Source organism: Ranitomeya variabilis, chromosome 1, assembly GCF_051348905.1.
Source record: "Ranitomeya variabilis isolate aRanVar5 chromosome 1, aRanVar5.hap1, whole genome shotgun sequence".
In the NCBI taxonomy this organism is placed as follows: Eukaryota; Metazoa; Chordata; class Amphibia; order Anura; family Dendrobatidae; genus Ranitomeya; species Ranitomeya variabilis.
In genome coordinates, this window is record NC_135232.1 from 164,638,238 (window position 1) to 164,656,405 (window position 18,168).

Here is an 18,168-nt window from a genome sequence, read left to right on the forward strand (position 1 = left end):
CTGATTGGTCGTCATTTCATACTACAGATGGGCAGCGATCCAAAACATACAGCCAAACCAACCCAGGAGTTTATTAAAGCAAAGAAGGAAGTGGAATATTCTTGAATGGCCAAGTCAGTCACCTGATCTCAACCCAATTGAGCATGCATTTCAAAATTTTTACAAGTACAGATTTTTAAGAAAAGGGCGTCCCAATATTCAATTAAAAATGACAATGACATGATTTCCTATTTTGAAAACATTCATTTTACAAACACAACACAAAAAATTGGACCTAATTATAAAAATTAGAAAATCTTAGTTGCTAGAAGCTAAAGATTAGGCGTCCCAAAAAAAGGACATTGGTAGATAATGGGTTAAAGACTAAACTTCAGACAGAAAGGCCCACAAACAAACAGCAACTGAAAACCACCGCAGTGAAGGCCTGGCAGAGCATCAAAAAGGAGGAAACACAGCATCTGGTGATGTCCATGAGTTCAAGACTTCAGGCAGTCATTGCCAACAAAGGGTTTTCAACCAAGTACTAAAAATTAACATTTTATTTAAAGTTATTGAATCTGTCCAATTACTTTTGGTCCCTTTAAAAACAGGGTGGTACATGTTAAAGAGCTGAAACTCCTAAACCCTTCATCCAATTTTAATGCGGATACCCTCAAATGAAAGCTGAAAGTCTGAACTTCAACTGCATCTGAACCAAAATTATATATATAAGTGCACGTGAATTCTTTGGTTGGCACCTGATCTTCGAGGTCTTAAAATTAGGTCATTACAACCTTATAGATGAACAACAACATATGGCAAGTTACACGGTGTCACTATTTAACAAAAACTAGTCCAAATAAAGAAACAGTATGTGAAAAAATTAAGTACATCCTTAATGCTTCCACAATTAATCCTGTAAATAACATCTAGGTGCTGCTAATCAAATGTCATCGATTAACTGTTTATCAAAAAGTATCACCAACTCTATGAAAGCGAAAGGTTTGGATATTTTCTCAAGTGGAAAACATTCAAGACAATTCATGTTCCCAGAAGTTAAATACCCAGCAAAGGTCAAACTGTTCAAAGCTCAGAGAAATGTAAAAAAAAAACCAAAGGGCTACAGCTCAGCCTCTAAAGGCCTCACATAGCATGTTAAATGTTCACATTTCTCATAGTACAATTATACAAAGACTAACAAATATGATTGTTGGGAAAGTTACCAGGAGAAAGCCTCTTCCTTCTAAAAATAACATGGTAGCACAGCTAGGGTTTGCAAAGCTGTATCTAAAAGAAGCACAAGACTTATGAATCAATATCCCTTGGACAGAAGAGACCAAAGCATTGATATATGGCCATTATTCCTTGCGACACATTTGCTAAACACCACATATCAGTACAAACATCTCACATCAATTGTACAGCACAGTGGTGGAGGGGTTATTAGTTTGGCTCGTTTGCAGCCACAGGACCTAAGCTCCTTGCATTGAGTCAACCATGAACTCCTCTGTATGCTAAAGTATGGTAGTATTGTTGTTAGGTCGAATCAAAATCTAAGGCTTGGCTGAAACTGGGTCATGCAGCAGGACAAAGTCCAGACCGCAACCCAATTGAAAAGCTGATGCGGGATCTTAAAAGAAAACCTGTTACCAGATTCATTTTGCCAAAACTGTGGGAAGCACAAAGTATCAAAGTACTGATAAATGGATGCATGATCCGCCAGAAAAAGACTAGTCTAGTCTAGTTATTGTGTTATTGTGAACCCGTCAGCAGGATTGTGCACAGTAACCTACACACAGTATCAGGTTGGCGCCGTTATACTGATTACAATGATACCTTGGTTGATGAAATCCGTCTTGTGGTTGTTGTTTAATCGCTATTTGTAGTTTTCAGTTAATGAGATTCTCGTGCTCTGGGGCGGCCTGTGGGGGGTCTTCATGTGGTGCCCTGCTTACATATGCATCCTTCTGGGCTTACATATGCATCCTTCTGGGCTTATGATAGGTCACTGTTCGCTCAGTGACCTGCCCTATTTTACCTACTGCATATACTATGGTGGGTTTAGAAAAAAAAATACATTTAGCAAAGTGATTCAAGCACAGTACCATTTGTATCTTTATGCCTTCAATATTACCGGGTAAAAAAAAAAATTACCTTGATCAAAATTGTGCCAGCGGGGGGGCATGCACATTAGCATTTACTTCCTTATTTTTTTTGTCTCCAGCAAAACGTTGCCGGAACGCGATAGATGCTACTGCGCACAAGCAGCCACCAGCACCATTTTGTTAGAGAAAAATTGGGGGTGGGGGGTGCCGTAAAATGGTGTTGAAGCTGCCATTTTGCTAGAGACAAAAAAAATTGGCTGCAGTAAAATGGTGGTGGCGACGCTTGCGCAGTAGCATATATCGGAACGCTATCGGCTATCAGATAGACGCTACTGGGCATGCGCCATACCGGCACCATTTTGATGAAGGTAAAAAAATTTTTTACACGGCAATATTATAGGCAGAATGCTATACATGATACTGCGCAAGCGCAGCCGCCTGCGCCATTTTCCTCAATGTACTTCTTTTTTTTTTCTAAACCCACCATAGTACATGCAGTATGTAAAATAGGGGGCAAGTCACTGAAGGATCAGTGACCTGTCATAAGCCCATACAGGTGAATATCTAAGCAGAGCACCACATAAAGCCCCCCTCCCACAGGCCGCCACGAAGCACCAGAATCTAATTAACTCAAAACTACAAATACAGATTAAACAACAACCACAAGACAGATTTAATCAACCAAGTTATCACTTTAATCAGTATAATGTCGTCAACCTGACACTGTCTGTAGATTACTGGGCAAAACCTTGCTGACAGATTCGCTTTGAAGGAGTATTCTCACCTCCAAGATCCTATCCCAATATGTAGTAGGTGTACTTACAATAATAATAGCAAATACCTTCGATTAGAAATGTAGTATAGTTCTTCTGATTCGCTCTGTCTCTTACCCCATGTGCAGGTCATTGCAGTAGTAGCTTAGGTATCCATGGTTACGACCATTAACAGCTAACTAACTGTCACTGTATGAGTGGTCCATGGATACTATTGGGATAGGATCTTGGAGATGGGAATACCTCTTTCATACAGTACTTCTTATTCTGGTCTTGATTTTATTAAGAAAAATAATGACGCTGTGATTGTATTTGCTTAAATTTAAGACCTTCTAATGGCCAGATGTTTTTTAATTATGTCCATGGGGTTAAAGGGAATCTGTCACCCCAAAAATCGTATATAAGCTGCGGCCACCGGCATCAGGGGCTTATCTACAGCATTCTGTAATGCTGTAGATAAGCCCCCGATGTAACCTGAAAGGTAAGAAAAACAGGTTATATTATACTCACCCAGGGGCGGTCCCGCTGCGGTCCGGTGCCTCCCATCTTCATACGATGACATCCTATTCTTGTCTTCCTGCCACGGCTCCGGCGTACTTTGTCTGCCCTGTTGAGGACAGAGCAAAGTACTGCAGTGCGCAGGTGCTGGGCCTCTCTGACCTTTCCCGGAGCCTGCGCACTGCAGTACTTTGATCTGTCCTCAACAGGGCAAAGTACACCTACGCCGGAGCCGTGGCAGGAAGACAAGAATAGGACGTCATCGTATGAAGATGGGAGGCGCTGGGCCCGGACCGCGACGCCCATCGGACCGGACCGCAGCGGGACCGCCCCTGGGTGAGTATAATATAATCTGTTTTTCTTATCTTTCAGGTTACATCGGGGGCTTATCTACAGCATTACAGAATGCTAGAGATAAGCCCCTGATGGCGGTGGCCTTAGCTCATATACGATTTTTGGGGTGACAGATTCCCTTTAACATATTATTTGTGCAAATCGCACAGGGTCTCGAGAGGTAAGAAGGTAGAATTGGGCATTAACTATTGGACTGTAAAGAGCACAGGTACTGCTCCTGCACAGGGGCCGTTCTGTCTGTTTCCAGTAGTGCTGATATGTAAAATAGAATTCAAACAGGGTGTACTTAGTTTTTCACATGACTGTACATCTATCAGATACCTCCACAACTTCATAGAATTTAATCAGTGACAACATTTGAAGTCTTCTAACCCTTTCAAAACACCAAAGTAAATAAAAAAACTTGATCAATCATCTAATGTTCGTAAAACAAAAACTTACCAAAAGTATTTTCCCACTTGCTTCTTATTCTTGTATACAACCAGCCCTATGGGGGTGAGACCTAAAAAGTATTCAGAGTTGTTTTCCCCCTATAAAAAAAAATAATAAAGCACAAAGTATTGAGAAATGTCTCTATTACTATGACGGTTGTACAGAAGACAGAGGCTTTACATGAGCTCCATCAAAAACACTTGTCGCACCATTTATGTATTTTAGGTCCCTTTCCAACCGCCTTCATACATGCAATTTGTTTCTGCTTTCGTGTTCCAGTCGCCACAACCAGCATCCAAAAGAGTCATAAGAGCAGGAGTTAAAAATTGATGGTTCTTAAAATCGGATTCTGATGAACTGCGGGAGATCTGGGTGTTGTGTCTGTAATAGGCACAAAAAGTGGAAGTATTATGGATTTCTTCCTCAAAGGGATAGCCCGAAACCCAAAAGTAAATTTCAATGAATTAATAAATCTTTAAAAATGAATAATTTTAGTAATTTAAGTCATGGTAAAAATCACTACCCTTCACTCTGTTTTCAACTTAGGGTTTTGTTTATATTACCCACTTCCTATGATGATTTGAGAATCCCAGTGCATGATGGGATACTCAAATAAACAGTCATCTGCTGGCTGAAACTGCCGTCACTCCCCTTTCTGCCCTGAAACGAAGAGTCATTGGGAGGGAGGCACATCCCAGTGCTCCTCTGGCTCTGTTTGCCGCCCTGAAACCAAGCGTCATCAGGAGGCAGTAACACATTTCTTCTCTTGGCCAATGAAATGAGACATCATCACTGACATCAGTTTTATAGGTTGGGCTGTGTATTTTGTACTGCACATGCGTCGCTAGCGTGAAGAAGAGGGAAGTGATTAGTGCTGAAGAGAATACACTGTCCAGCTAATTAAATGAATCTCAGTGTAGACGTAGCGTTTCATGGGCTGGGAGTGCAAGTACCGCCCTCTGATGCTCGGTTTCAGGGCGGCAAACGAAGAAAGGGGAGTGTAGGGGTGTTCCAGACCCTCCTTCCCCTCCCGATGACAGTTTGTTTCAGGGCGGAAAGGGGAATGACAGCAGATTCAGCCAGCAGATGATGACTCGTTTGAGTTTCCAATCAGGCACTAGGATGCTCAAACTAATTGTTATAGCAAGTGAGTAACACAAACAGAAAATGGCTAACATAGAAAAAACTCAGAAAAAATACATACCATGAGATACGGCCTTCCCAAAACCCTGTCTGATGACAAATGCACATCTAGCAGGATGCAGCAGGAATCCACTAATAAAGGCAAGGGGCAGCACAGGTGCAAATTAGTGATAAAAATAGCCACCCCCACACCAGACAGACATTGGGGGGGCTGGCTGCCTAGTAGAAAAAATGCACATTGATATAACTTGCATAGGACGCCAGTCACACAGGTAATTGTGATGCACAGTGTCTGGTGTGCAGCCTATTAATGACGTCCCGGTCCTATGCAAGCTATATCAATGTGCTTTTTTTCTACTAGGCAGCCAGCCCTTGCAATGTCTGACTGGTGTGGGTGGCTGTTTTTATCAGTAGTTTGCATCTGTGCTGCCCCTTGCCTTTATCAGTGGAGGGCTGCTGCATCCTGCTAAATGTGAATTTAACACAAACAGAACCCTAAGTATAGGGTGAATAGTAGGGAAATTTACCATTACTTAATCATAAATATTATTAGTTTTTAAAGATTTATTAATAGAAATGTACTTTTAAGGCTTATTCACAAGTCAGTATTCGCTCAGTATTTTGCATTAGTGTTTGTATGCCAAAACCAGGAGTGAGACTTTCAGAGAAAAACTATAATTGAAAGGTGGACACCTGTTCTGTGTTTTGTAGAAAGTCCTGGTTATGGCATACAGATACTGATCAAAATTACTGATGTGTAAATAAAGTCTTAGGTTTAGGTTTTAAAAATGTGTGGCACACCATTTGTTTTTCTGTAATTATTAGATTTCTACATTTTTATATTATCTAGTTATAATGACAAAAAAGAATCCTACTGGACCCATTGTAAGTCAGTGTGACTATAAGAGAAGATTATAATTAAGACATGATTATAATACACATAGATGACAGACCAATAGCCCCAAAAATAAGCAAAAAGGCTAGATTTTCTGTTTTCGATAAATGAGGCCCAGCGTATAACATATAGGACACATCATTTTGTTGGGGACATCATTATATTTTGCCTTATTACAAAATTTAAGCCTCTATATTATTATAATGCATTTTATGATAGTAACAAATGCTTCCCATATTTCATACTGAACAATGTACGTATAACAAAAATCTACATAAATATATATTAGGATTTATACTCTGCTCAATGTAGAATAAAATATGAATTCTCATTTCAAACACATAAAAACTATAAGGCTGGTAATAAGGCCAATTCCCTCAGATAGGGCTAATGGAACGGAAACATTTACATTGTTAAACCTTTACGCCTGTAACTGAATATGGCAAATACATTTATTCTGCTTTATTATACTCAGCAAGGGCACATTACAGCCAATTAACAGTTTATATAGACTTTGCAGAAAATGGCGAGATCAAGTACTAAAGTCAACTAATCTGGCAGAGGATGTAGCCATCTCTACCTTTCTGTGATATAAACTACTTTGGGATTTTTGTATTACAAAATGTGAGTCAACATTGGAAAATATATCAGAGCTGGAACAAGTAGGTGCAGCAAGTGCCCCCTAGGGTGCCATCACAGTTTCAATTTCTTCAAGGAAAATATAGGGGTAATTTATTAAAACTAGTATTTTATGGGCCAGCCTTAATTGAAAGTATACTCGAGTAAGATTTTATTAATGCATCTTAAAGTGTAACTAAACTTTTATTAGACTTCTGATAATTTGGAACTCCTTTAACATTCTGTAGATCACTCCACTGAGTCCTCAAATCATTTTGGAAAAGTGCTCAGCGTCTGCATAAGTATGTGCACAGCAGTGACAGCGCACAATAGAAAGTTTATGAGCCCAAACACTACTGTGTGTGCTCTTATAGAAGCTCAGTGCTTGTGATTTGAGCAATCCACTGGTCAGGAGCTGGACCACCACTAATCTTGGAAAAACACATACAAAATTTCAGCTCACCCTTCTTGAATGATCTCCATGAGTTATAATCAGTCCGAGCACGGAAAGGGCTTCTGCCAAAGCTCTCTGGGAACGATGAAAGTGAAAAAAGAATCCAGCTCAGAAAAATGTATAAAATCAAAAATTCTTTATTCCAAATTATTTTTAAAAAGAGAGGAAACACTGCATGTCAAAAATCAGTAATATCCAAAAAATGGAAGGACAACCATGATACAGCTGAACGCGTTTCGAACACTGAATGTTCTTAGTCCACAGCAAGTCCTGTGGACTAAGAACATTCAGTGTTCGAAACGCGTTCAGCTGTATCATGGTTGTCCTTCCATTTTTTGGATATTACTGATTTTTGACATGCAGTGTTTCCTCTCTTTTTAAAAATAATTTGGAATAAAGAATTTTTGATTTTATACATTTTTTCTGAGCTGGATTCTTTTTTCACTTTCACCACCACTAATCTACAGAATATTTAATGGGCTTCAAAATAATAATAATAAATAAAAATAAACTATTAAAGTTTGAAGTTTAGTTACACATCTCTGTCTGCCTATGGGCTAGAGCAGAGATCCCCAACCTTTCTCACCTTGAGAGCCACATTTTGCTATAAATAGGGTTCATAGCCACATTCAGCTCTGAGAGTGGGTGGGAAGGTCCTGCCACACTCCTAGTTGGGACAACCGGAGCCCTCATTAGCGGTATGCTGGCAGCCAAAGCTTTTCCACTGAAATCACACCCAGGCAGTATGCCAAGGTCCAGGGTTTCTTCTCTTACCCCCATTCAGATCTGCTCTTCTGTGGAGGTCTACACATAAAAGTCACCATCTAGACATCTGCTCTTAATAGCTGTTTGCTACACCTAATGCTGATGTACCTAGCTGGCAGACTGCCATGAGCCAAACATCACGGGCCTGTGAGTCACATGTGGCTCTTGAGCTGCAGGTTGGGGACCCCTGGGCTAGAATAACATTTTAGTGCTTCCACAAGCTTAAAAATGCCACCATGCCCTTTAACCCCTTTTCAACGTTGGGCGTAATAGTATGCCCACGTCGGAATTCCCCCTATTTGGTGCGGGCTTCGGCGCTAAGCTTGAACTGCAAACAAGCAAGCCTTCATATGGCCATTTTGACAGAAAAATAAAAAAAAGTTATGGCTCTGGAAGAAGGGGAGCGAAAAAAAACAAAATCAAAAACTGAAATAACCCTGGCCATTAAGGGGTTAAGCCACTTATGGAACAATAGTCCTATTTGTAGGGGAAATACTGAGATGGTTGCCTCTTAGGTGCTTTACTGTTTATTGGTTTATTGAGGAAAATAATCTGTATGGCAACACGTCCAAATGGCATAAGACCTCACCAAGCCAATGTAACTATGACTGCTGCAGACTTTGAGGTTCATTTTGAAGACATTGCCTTGAGCAGCAGAAGTGTCTGTCCCACTCCTGAGGAACATTTTTAAGATGGCATCACAAGAGAAAACATCTTGCTGCTGAATAAGACATCAATCCAGATGTAATAAATGAAGGATGGTGGCTTATTCTACACGTTTTGAAGTATATAGTTACTTCTTCCTCAGGAAATTACCACATGGATAACTGTATATGACCTTTATTATTTATTTCATTGCTCATGTATAAAATAGGCACCATTCAGCTGTACCAAACGGAAATACGGATCACATATGGAAGTAAAAAAAAAAAAAAGTAAAACATGTGGAATACAGACTGTCTAAGAATGACAATATGGGCAATAATATACGTGAAACCATATTTTGAAAGCTATCATTTTTTTTATTTTTCTGTTATTGGAGATAAATTCTGGCCACTTGCTTTTTTTTTAATGGTGTTCAGTAGTCAAGATAAATAGCATGCTTATTTTATAATATGGGTCATTATTACAGACATGGGAATACAGAATACAGTATGTATAATTTCCTTATATTCTATTAAACCTTTTTTTTTTTAAATTGGATGTTATTAGAAAAAAAGTTATATGCTGCTACATTATACAACTTGTGTGAACACTTATTTGTTGCAACACAAATTGAAGCTTTTTATTTTTTTGGTGTTCACTGTGTAGAATAAATATCCTGTTAATTTTGTAGATGTCCACTACGAGGACAACCCCTGCTTGAACTGAATGTTTGCCCCCATGGAAATAAAAACACTCATACTCACCTCCCGTGCCGGCACAGTTGCAGGATCAGTGAGGCCAGTGCCGATTGGGTGTAGGGCTCACGTGATGTAACAATCGCACGGGAGCCCCAGGAACGCGGGTGTCGACATCCATGGAACAGCGCCCACACAGGAGACGGATATTAGTCTTTTTATTTTCACGGGGGGCAAACACTCAGATCAAGAAGGGGTTGTTCAAGTAGTGGACAACCCTTTTAATGTGTTGTCATATTGTAAAGAGACCTAAAGCGAACCGGTCATCAGGATTTTGCTAAGTAAGCTACAGGCATTGTCAGCTTGGCGCTGTTACACTGATTAAAATAATACCTGGGTTGAAGAAATCCGTCTTGTTCTTGTGCAATAAGTATTAGAAGTTTTGAGGTAATGAGATGCTCATGCTCCGGGCAGGACTGTGGGAGACTTTTTTTCCTGCTCTGGCCTCCAGCAAAATGGCGCTGGCAGTGGAGCATGCACAGTAGCACAGAGGTGTCAAACTGCAGTCCTCGAGGGCCGCCAACAGGTCATGTTTTCAGGATTTCCTTGTATTGCACAGGTGATAATTTAATCACCTGCACAGAATGATTCCAGCACCTTGTGGAATGCTAAGGAAATCCTGAAAACATGACCTGTTGGCGGCCCTCGAGGAATACAGTTTGACACCTCTGCAGTAGCATCTATCATTTTGCCTATAAATGCTATGGCCCATCTGCCGCCACCATTGTGCTGGAGCCATATTCGACTGGTGGGCTGCACTTGTGCAGATTGAGAGCATTGCTTGAAGATAGATGCTACTTCGCATGTGCCGCCAGCTTCATTTTGTTGTAGCAAAAAAAAAAAAAATTGGCTCCATCAAAATGGTGATGATGCAAGCGCAGTAGCATCTTTAGGCAAACATGCGCTGCAGCCATTTTGCTGGAGTTAATTTATTTTTAACCCCTTTACCCCCAAGGGTGGTTTGCACGTTAATGACCAGGCCAATTTTTACAATTCTGACCACTGTCCCTTTATGAGGTTATAACTCTGGAACGCTTCAACGGATCCCGGTGATTCTGACAATGTTTTCTCGTGACATATTGTACTTCATGATAGTGGTAAAATTTATTTGATATTACCTGCGTTTATTTGTGAAAAAAATGGAAATTTGGCAGAAATTTTGAAAATTTCGCAATTTTCCAACTTTCAATTTTTATGCCCTTAAATCACAGAGATATGTCATGCAAAATACTTAATAAGTAACATTTCCCACATGTCTACTTTACATCAGCACAATTTTGGAACCAAAATTTTTTTTTGTTAGGGAGTTATAAGGGTTAAAAGTTGACCAGCAATTTCACATTTTTACAACACCATTTTTTTTTAGGGACCACATCTCATTTGAAGTCATTTTGAGGGGTCTATATGATAGAAAATACCCAAGTGTGACACCATTCTAAAAACTGCACCCCTCAAGGTGCTCAAAACCACATTCAAGAAGTTTATTAACCCTTCAGGTGTTTCACAGGAATTTTTGGAATGTTTAAATAAAAATGAACATTTAACTTTTTTTCACACAAAATTTATCTCAGCTCCAATTTGTTTTATTTTACCAAGGGTAACAGGAGAAAATGGACCCCAAAAGTTGTTGTACAATTTGTCCTGAGTACGCTGATACCCCATATGTGGGGGTAAACCACTGTTTGGGCGCATGGCAGAGCTCGGAAGGGAAGGGTGGCCTTTGACTTTTCAATGCAAAATTGACTGGAATTCAGATGGGACGCCATGTTGCGTTTGGGGAGCCCCTGATGTGCGTAAACATTGAAACCCCCCACAAGTGACACCATTTTGGAAAGTAGACCCCTTAAGGAACTTATCTAGATGTGTAGTGAGCACTTTGACCCAACAAGTGCTTCACAGAAGTTTATAATGCAGAGCCGTAAAAATAAAAAATCATATTTGTTCACAAAAATGATCTTTTCGCCCCCAATTTTTTATTTTCCCAAGGGTAAGAGAAGAAATTAGACCACAAAAGTTGTTGTGCAATTTGTCCTGAGTACGACGATACCCCATATGTGGGGTAAACCACTGTTTGGGCGCAAAGCAGAGCTCGGAAGGGAAGGAGCGCCGTTTGACTTTTCAATGCAAAATTGACTGGAATTGAGATGGGACACCATGTCGCGTTTGGAGAGCCCCTGATGTGCCTAAACATTAAAACCCCCCACAAGTGACACCATTTTGGAAAGTAGACCCCCTAAGGAACTTATCTAGATGTGTTTTGAGAGCTTTGAACCCCCAAGTGTTTCACTACAGTTTATAACGCAGAGCCGTGAAAATAATTTTTTATTTTTTTTCACAAAAATGATTTTTTAGCCCCCAGTTTTGTATTTTCACAAGGGTAACAGGAGAAATTGTACTCCAATAGTTGTTGTCCAATTTGTCCTGAGTACGCTGATACCCCGTATGTGGGGGGGGAACCACTGTTTGGGCGCATGGCAGAGCTCGGAAGGGAAGGAGCGCCATTTGGAATGCAGACTTACATGGATTGGACTGCAGGCGTCACGTTGCATTTGCAGAGCCCCTGATGTACCCAAACAGTAGAAACCCCCCATAAGTGACCCCATATTGGAAACTAGACCTCCCAAGGAACTTATCTAGATGTGTTGTGAGAACTTTGAACCCCCAAGTGTTTCACTACAGTTTACAACGCAGAGCCATGAAAATAAAAAATCTTTTTTTCCCACAAAAATTATTTTTAGCCCCCCAAATTTTTATTTTCCCAAGGATAACAAGATAAATTGGACCCCAAAAGTTGTTGTCCAATTTGTCCCGAGTACGCTGATACCCCATATGTTGGGGTAAACCCCTGTTTGGGCGCACAGGAGAGCTCGGAAGGGAAGGAGCACGGTTTTACTTTTTCAACACAGAATTGGCTGGAATTGAGATCGGACGCCATGTCGCGTTTGGAGAGCCCCTGATGTGCCTGAACAGTGGAAACTCCCCAATTTTACCTGAAACCCTAATCCAAACACACCCCTAACCCTAATCCCAAAGGTAACCCTAACCACACCCCTAACCCTGACACACCCCTAACTCTAATCCCAACCCTAATCCCAACCGTAAATGTAATCCAAATCCTAACCCTAACTTTAGCCCCAACCCTAATCCTAAATTTAGCCCCAACCCTAACCCTAACTTTAGCGTCAACCCTAACCCTAGCTTTAGCCCCAACCCTAGCCCCAATCCTAACCCCAGCCCTAACCCTAGCCCTAACCCTAGCCCTAACCCTAACCCTAGCCCTAACCCTAGCCCTAGCCCTAATGGGAAAATGGAAATAAATACATTTTTTTAATTTTATTATTTTTCCCTAACTAAGGGGGTGATGAAGGGGGGTTTGATTTACTTATATAGCGTTTTTTATAGTGGATTTTTATGATTGGCAGCTGTCACACACTAAAAGACGCTTTTTATACATTTATACATTTTGAGACCTATAATTTTTCCACATTTTGGTCCACAGAGTCATGTGAGGTCTTGCTTTTTGCGGGACGAGTTGACGTTTTTATTGGTAACATTTTCGGACACGTGACAGTTTTTGATCGCTTTTTATTCCGATTTTTGTGAGGCAGAATGACCAAAAACCAGCTATTCATGAATTTCTTTTGGGGGAGGCGTTATACCGTTCCACGTTTGGTAAAATTGATAAAGCAGTTTTATTCTTCGGGTCAGTACGATTACAGCGATATCTCATTTATATTTTTTTAATGTTTTGGCGCTTTTATACGATAAAAGCTATTTTATAGAAAAAAGAATTATTTTGGTATCGCTTTATTCTGAGGACTATAACTTTTTAATTTTTTTGCTTATGATGCTGTATGGCGGCTCATTTTTTGCGGGACAAGATGACGTTTTCAGCGGTACCATGGTTATTTATATCTGTCTTTTTGATCGCGTGTTATTCCACTTTTTGTTCAGCGGTATGATAATAAAGCGTTGTTTTGTGCCTCGTTTTTTTTTTTTCTTACGGTGTTCACTGAAGGGGTTAACTAGTGGGACAATTTTATAGGTTGGGTCGTTACGGACACGGCGATACTAAATATGTGTACTTTTATTGTTTTTTTTTATTTAGATAAAGAAATGTATTTATGGGAATAATATTTTTTTTTCTTTATTTAGGAATTTTTTTTTATTATTTTTTATATTTTTTACACATGTGGAATTTTTTTTTTTTAACTTTTTTACATTGTCCCGGGGGGGACATCACAGATCGCTGATCTGACAGTTTGCACAGCACTCTGTCAGATCAGCGATCTGACTTACAGGGCTGCAGGTTTCCCGGCGCCTGCACTGGACCCGGAAGTAGTCCCTGCAAGACCCGGATGCAGCCCCGCGGCCATTCTGGATCCGGGGCCTGCAGGGATAGGAGGTAAGAGACGCTCGGAGCAACGCAATCACATCGCGTTGCTCCAAGGGTCTCAGGGAAGCACGCAGGGAGCCCCCTCCCTGCGAGATACTTCCCTATACCGCCGGAACACTGCGATCATGTTTGATCGCAGTGTGCCGGGGGTTAATGTGCCAGGGGCGGTCCGTGACTGCTCCTGGCACATAGTGCCGGATGTCAGGTGTGATAATCAGCTGACACCCGGCCGCGCTCCCCCCGTGAGCGCGGCCGATCGCGCTGGACGTACTATCCCGTCGGTGGTCATACGGGCCCACCCCACCTTGACGGGATAGTACGTCCGAAGTCAGAAAGGGGTTAAAAGACAACAATATTAACTGCACAAGCACAGTATTTAAAATAGGAAGCAGGTTCGGTGACATGACATTTAAGCCAGAATGATGATGAGGCCAGAGCACCAAAAATGCCGCCCACAGTCCCGCCCCAGAGCATGAGATTCTCATTAACTCATAACTGCACACACAGATTTAATCAACAACCACAAGACAGATTTCATCAACCAAGGTATCATTTTAATCAATGTAACAGCGCCACCCTGACAAAGCCTGTCACTTACTTAGCAAAATCCTGATGACAGGTTCGTTTTACCTTTTTAATTTTCTCATTAATGGAGCAGTGCTTTGGCTTGTTTTTATTGGCAGGATAAGTTATAGTTTTTATTGTCACTACATTGGGAAACGTTTTGCTGCTTTGATCAGTTTTTCATTACAGTTTTTGGGACACAAACAAAAACAACTAATTCTGGCAGTTTTTTTTTTTTTTAAGTTATTTCCAAATGTTCACCAGGCGGAATAAACAACATGATAAACTTATAGTTCAGGTGGTTAAGGATGCAGGGATATCAATTATGAATATTTTTTATGTCTTATTACTTTTGAACAATAAACTCTCTTAATTTAAGAAATACATCTTTTGCTGTGTTAAATGAAGCCACAATTGTTTTATTTTTTTGACGTTGGCTTGTTTTATGTTTTTTTTGCTTAGTCCCACTGTGAGACTTGATCATTTATCAGTTTGATCACTGGTACAGTACACTGAGGTACTTCTGTATTGCACTGAATTAGATCTGTCAGTCAGGTTAATAGACCCTGCTGCTATAGCAGGGCATTAAAAGGGCTTCCATATTCTGCTGACCCATAGGCAGTTGTAAAACATTGGGTATTCATCAACATCCAGGGATCGCATCACAGGAGGCCAATGAATTAAAGTACAGAGGAGAGGAAGCCTTCACTCTCTGTCAACCATATAGATGAAACAGTTACTATAGATTGCGTCATTTTAAGGGTTAAACGGTAAGGGATCAATGACAGGATTGCCAACCACACAAAAATTTATGGACAGGCCATAAAAATAAGGCACTTTTATCCATCTGCAAATTTTTTTTTATGCGTTCTTGATTTGTTTGAACTGGCGTATTTTACACAGATTATTATGACTGTAATTATCATTTTACAGCTCAGAGTAAGTGTCTTAAATGCCACTAATGCCTTTATTTTACAATTAAAGACTGTATACATACAGTAGGGAAAATAAGTATTTGATACACTGACGGTTTTGTAAGTTTTCCCACTCTAAGGCTATGTTCACACGTTCAGGATTTCCATCCTTTTTTTTTCCTGACTGAATCTGCAGGTCTCTGCAGAAAACGCAGGTGCGTTTTTTGTGCGTTTTTTGTGCGTTTTTGGTGCGTTTTTGGTGCGTTTTTAGTGCGGTTTTTTGTGCGTTTTTTTATGCAGTTTTCTCTGCAAATTGTCTGTGTTTGACACAAATAAAGCTTTAACTGCAGTGGGGGAAAAAAAAAAAAGAAATGATGTCATTTCCTTGTCCAACCCTTTTCTTCTTCCATCCTCCATTTTGGGACTAAACACCAAAATGAGTGGACGTGTTTTGAATGACAGCGCTCCGCGTTTTGCGCCGCATGCGTCACTGCAGCGCACGCATCCGGGCGCAGAGGACGCAGCAAGTTGCATTTTTGCTGCGTCCAAAATCAATCAAAAAAAGGACGCATGCGGCGCAAAACGCAGCGTTGTGCATGCGTTTTGCTGCGTTTTACTTTGCGTTGTGTGTTGCGGCGCCGACGCTGCGGCGCACAACGCAAATGTGAACATAGCCTAAGTGCCACGTATTTCAGTGCCACGTGCCACGTATTTAAGTGCCACGTGCCACATATTTCAGTGCCACGTGCCACGTATCTCAGTGCCACGTGCCAGTGCCACGTGCCACGTATCTCAGTGCCACGTGCCACGTATTTAAGTGCCACGTGCCACGTATTTTAGTGCCACGTGCCACGTATTTAAGTGCCACGTGCCACGTATCTCAGTGCCACGTGCCACGTATTTAAGTGCCACGTGCCACGTATTGTAGTGCCACGTGCCACGTATTTAAGTGCCACGTGCCACATATTTAAGTGCCACGTGCCACGTATTTAAGTGCCACGTGCCACGTATTTCAGTGCCACGTGCCACGTATTTAAGTGCCACGTGCCACGTATTTCAGTGCCACGTGCCACGTATTTCAGTGCCACGTGCCACGTATCTCAGTGCCACGTGCCACGTATTTAAGTGCCACGTGCCACGTATTTTAGTGCCACGTGCCACATATTTAAGTGCCACGTGCCACGTATTTCAGTGCCACGTGCCACGTATTTCAGTGCCACGTGCCACGTATTTTAGTGCCACGTGCCACATATTTAAGTGCCACGTATTTCAGTGCCACGTGCCACGTATTTCAGTGCCACGTGCCACGTATTTAAGTGCCACGTGCCACGTATTTCAGTGCCACGTGCCACGTATTTCAGTGCCACGTGCCACGTATCACGTATTTCAGTGCCACGTATTTAAGTGCCACGTGCCACGTATTTAAGTGACACGTATCATGTATTTAAGTGACACGTATCACGTATAAGTGACACGTGTCACGTATTTAAGTGACACGTATCACGTATAAGTGACACGTGTCACGTATTTAAGTGCCACGTATTTAAGTGCCACGTATCCCACGAAGATTTTCCATGGAGAACAGACACATCCAGAGATATGTCTGCTCTCCACGGATGCAGCAACACACTGACAGGAGCCATAGTTCCTGTCGGTGTGTCACTGCGCATGCGCGAGCGAGTTTACCGGCGGTCATTGACCCCGGCACTCTCGCTTAACGGCAGTGCTGCGTGGGAAAGTTCAACGCAGCTGTACTGCTGTTAACCGAGACGCCGGAGTCATTGAGCTCCGGGACAGTACGCGATACACTGCCAGGAGCTTCGCTCCTGGCAGTGTATCGCCGGAGAGCAGCCGATCGGCGTGGGACACTCGTTTTATGGATTCTGCGGACAGGGAGTATGGATTTGGTTTATTATTTTGGGATTTTTTCCTGGAGGATCGAGGGCTTCGCCTACAAGTGTGCTGTTGGTGAGTATATACTCTGTGTTATGTGTTGTATGTACTGTGTGTCATGTATGTGTATTGTGTGTAGGTGTTTGGTGTAACTTTACCATTGTGCTAAGTCGCCGGACACAGGGACAACTCTCCCATCCTAATACCGGATGGGAGTAGTAGTCCATACGGCGACTTAGCACAATGGAGGCACTAGCGTCGCATGGGGACACGCACACACACACGCATACACACACACACACAGACACACACACACACATACACACACACACAGACACACATACCAAATCAATCAAACGGCCGACACGATCCCCATGCGCCGGTATGCCTCCATGTCTCTCCGCCCACGCACTTCCGGCCCCGCACTTCCGCCGGCTTCCCCGCACTTCCGGCTGCAGCGGTTCTGCACAACAAACCGCAGTAAAACCCGCAGATATATTTTTGATCTGCGGGTTTTACTGCGATTTTGACCTCACAATGGAGGTCTATGGGTGCAGAACCGCTGCGGTTCAGGAAGAAGAATTGACATGCTCCTTCTTTTTTCCGGGAGCTATTCAGCACGGCTTTTTTTTTAAAATTTCCGGACCATGTGCACAGTGTGTCCTGTTTTCCATAGGGTACAGTGTACTGTACCCTGCATGGAAAACAGCTGCGGAACCGCAGCGGCAAAACCGCCGCGATTCCGCGGTAAAAAACGCACTGTGTGAACATGGCCTAAAGAATGGTGAGGTGTGTAATTTTTATTGTAGGTACACTTGGGAGACAGAATATTTAACAAAATCCAGAAAGTCACATTGTAAGATTTTTAAATAACTAAACTAATAACTAACTGCATTAAATAATTTTGCATTTAATAATAAGATTTGATCACCTACCAACCAGTAAGAATTCTGACTCTCATAGACCTGTTAGTTTGTTAGTTTTT

At 41.6% G+C, this 18,168-nt stretch overlaps 1 protein-coding gene and 1 long non-coding RNA gene across 3 annotated transcripts in view; one reads left to right on the top strand and one right to left on the bottom strand.

Moving 5' to 3' along the window:
• The window catches only part of EPB41L4A (erythrocyte membrane protein band 4.1 like 4A), a 370,057-nt gene that overhangs the window by 79,289 nt on the left and 272,600 nt on the right, over positions 1-18,168 (bottom strand). For both annotated transcript variants that reach the window (XM_077290345.1, XM_077290336.1), the window contains one exon: positions 4,151-4,239. In XM_077290345.1, the coding sequence (XP_077146460.1) occupies positions 4,151-4,239 (89 nt within the window). The remainder of the gene's footprint in view (positions 1-4,150; positions 4,240-18,168) is intronic.
• The window catches only part of LOC143808086 (uncharacterized), a 67,428-nt gene that overhangs the window by 31,078 nt on the left and 18,182 nt on the right, over positions 1-18,168 (top strand). The gene's annotated exons all lie outside the window — the stretch shown is intronic.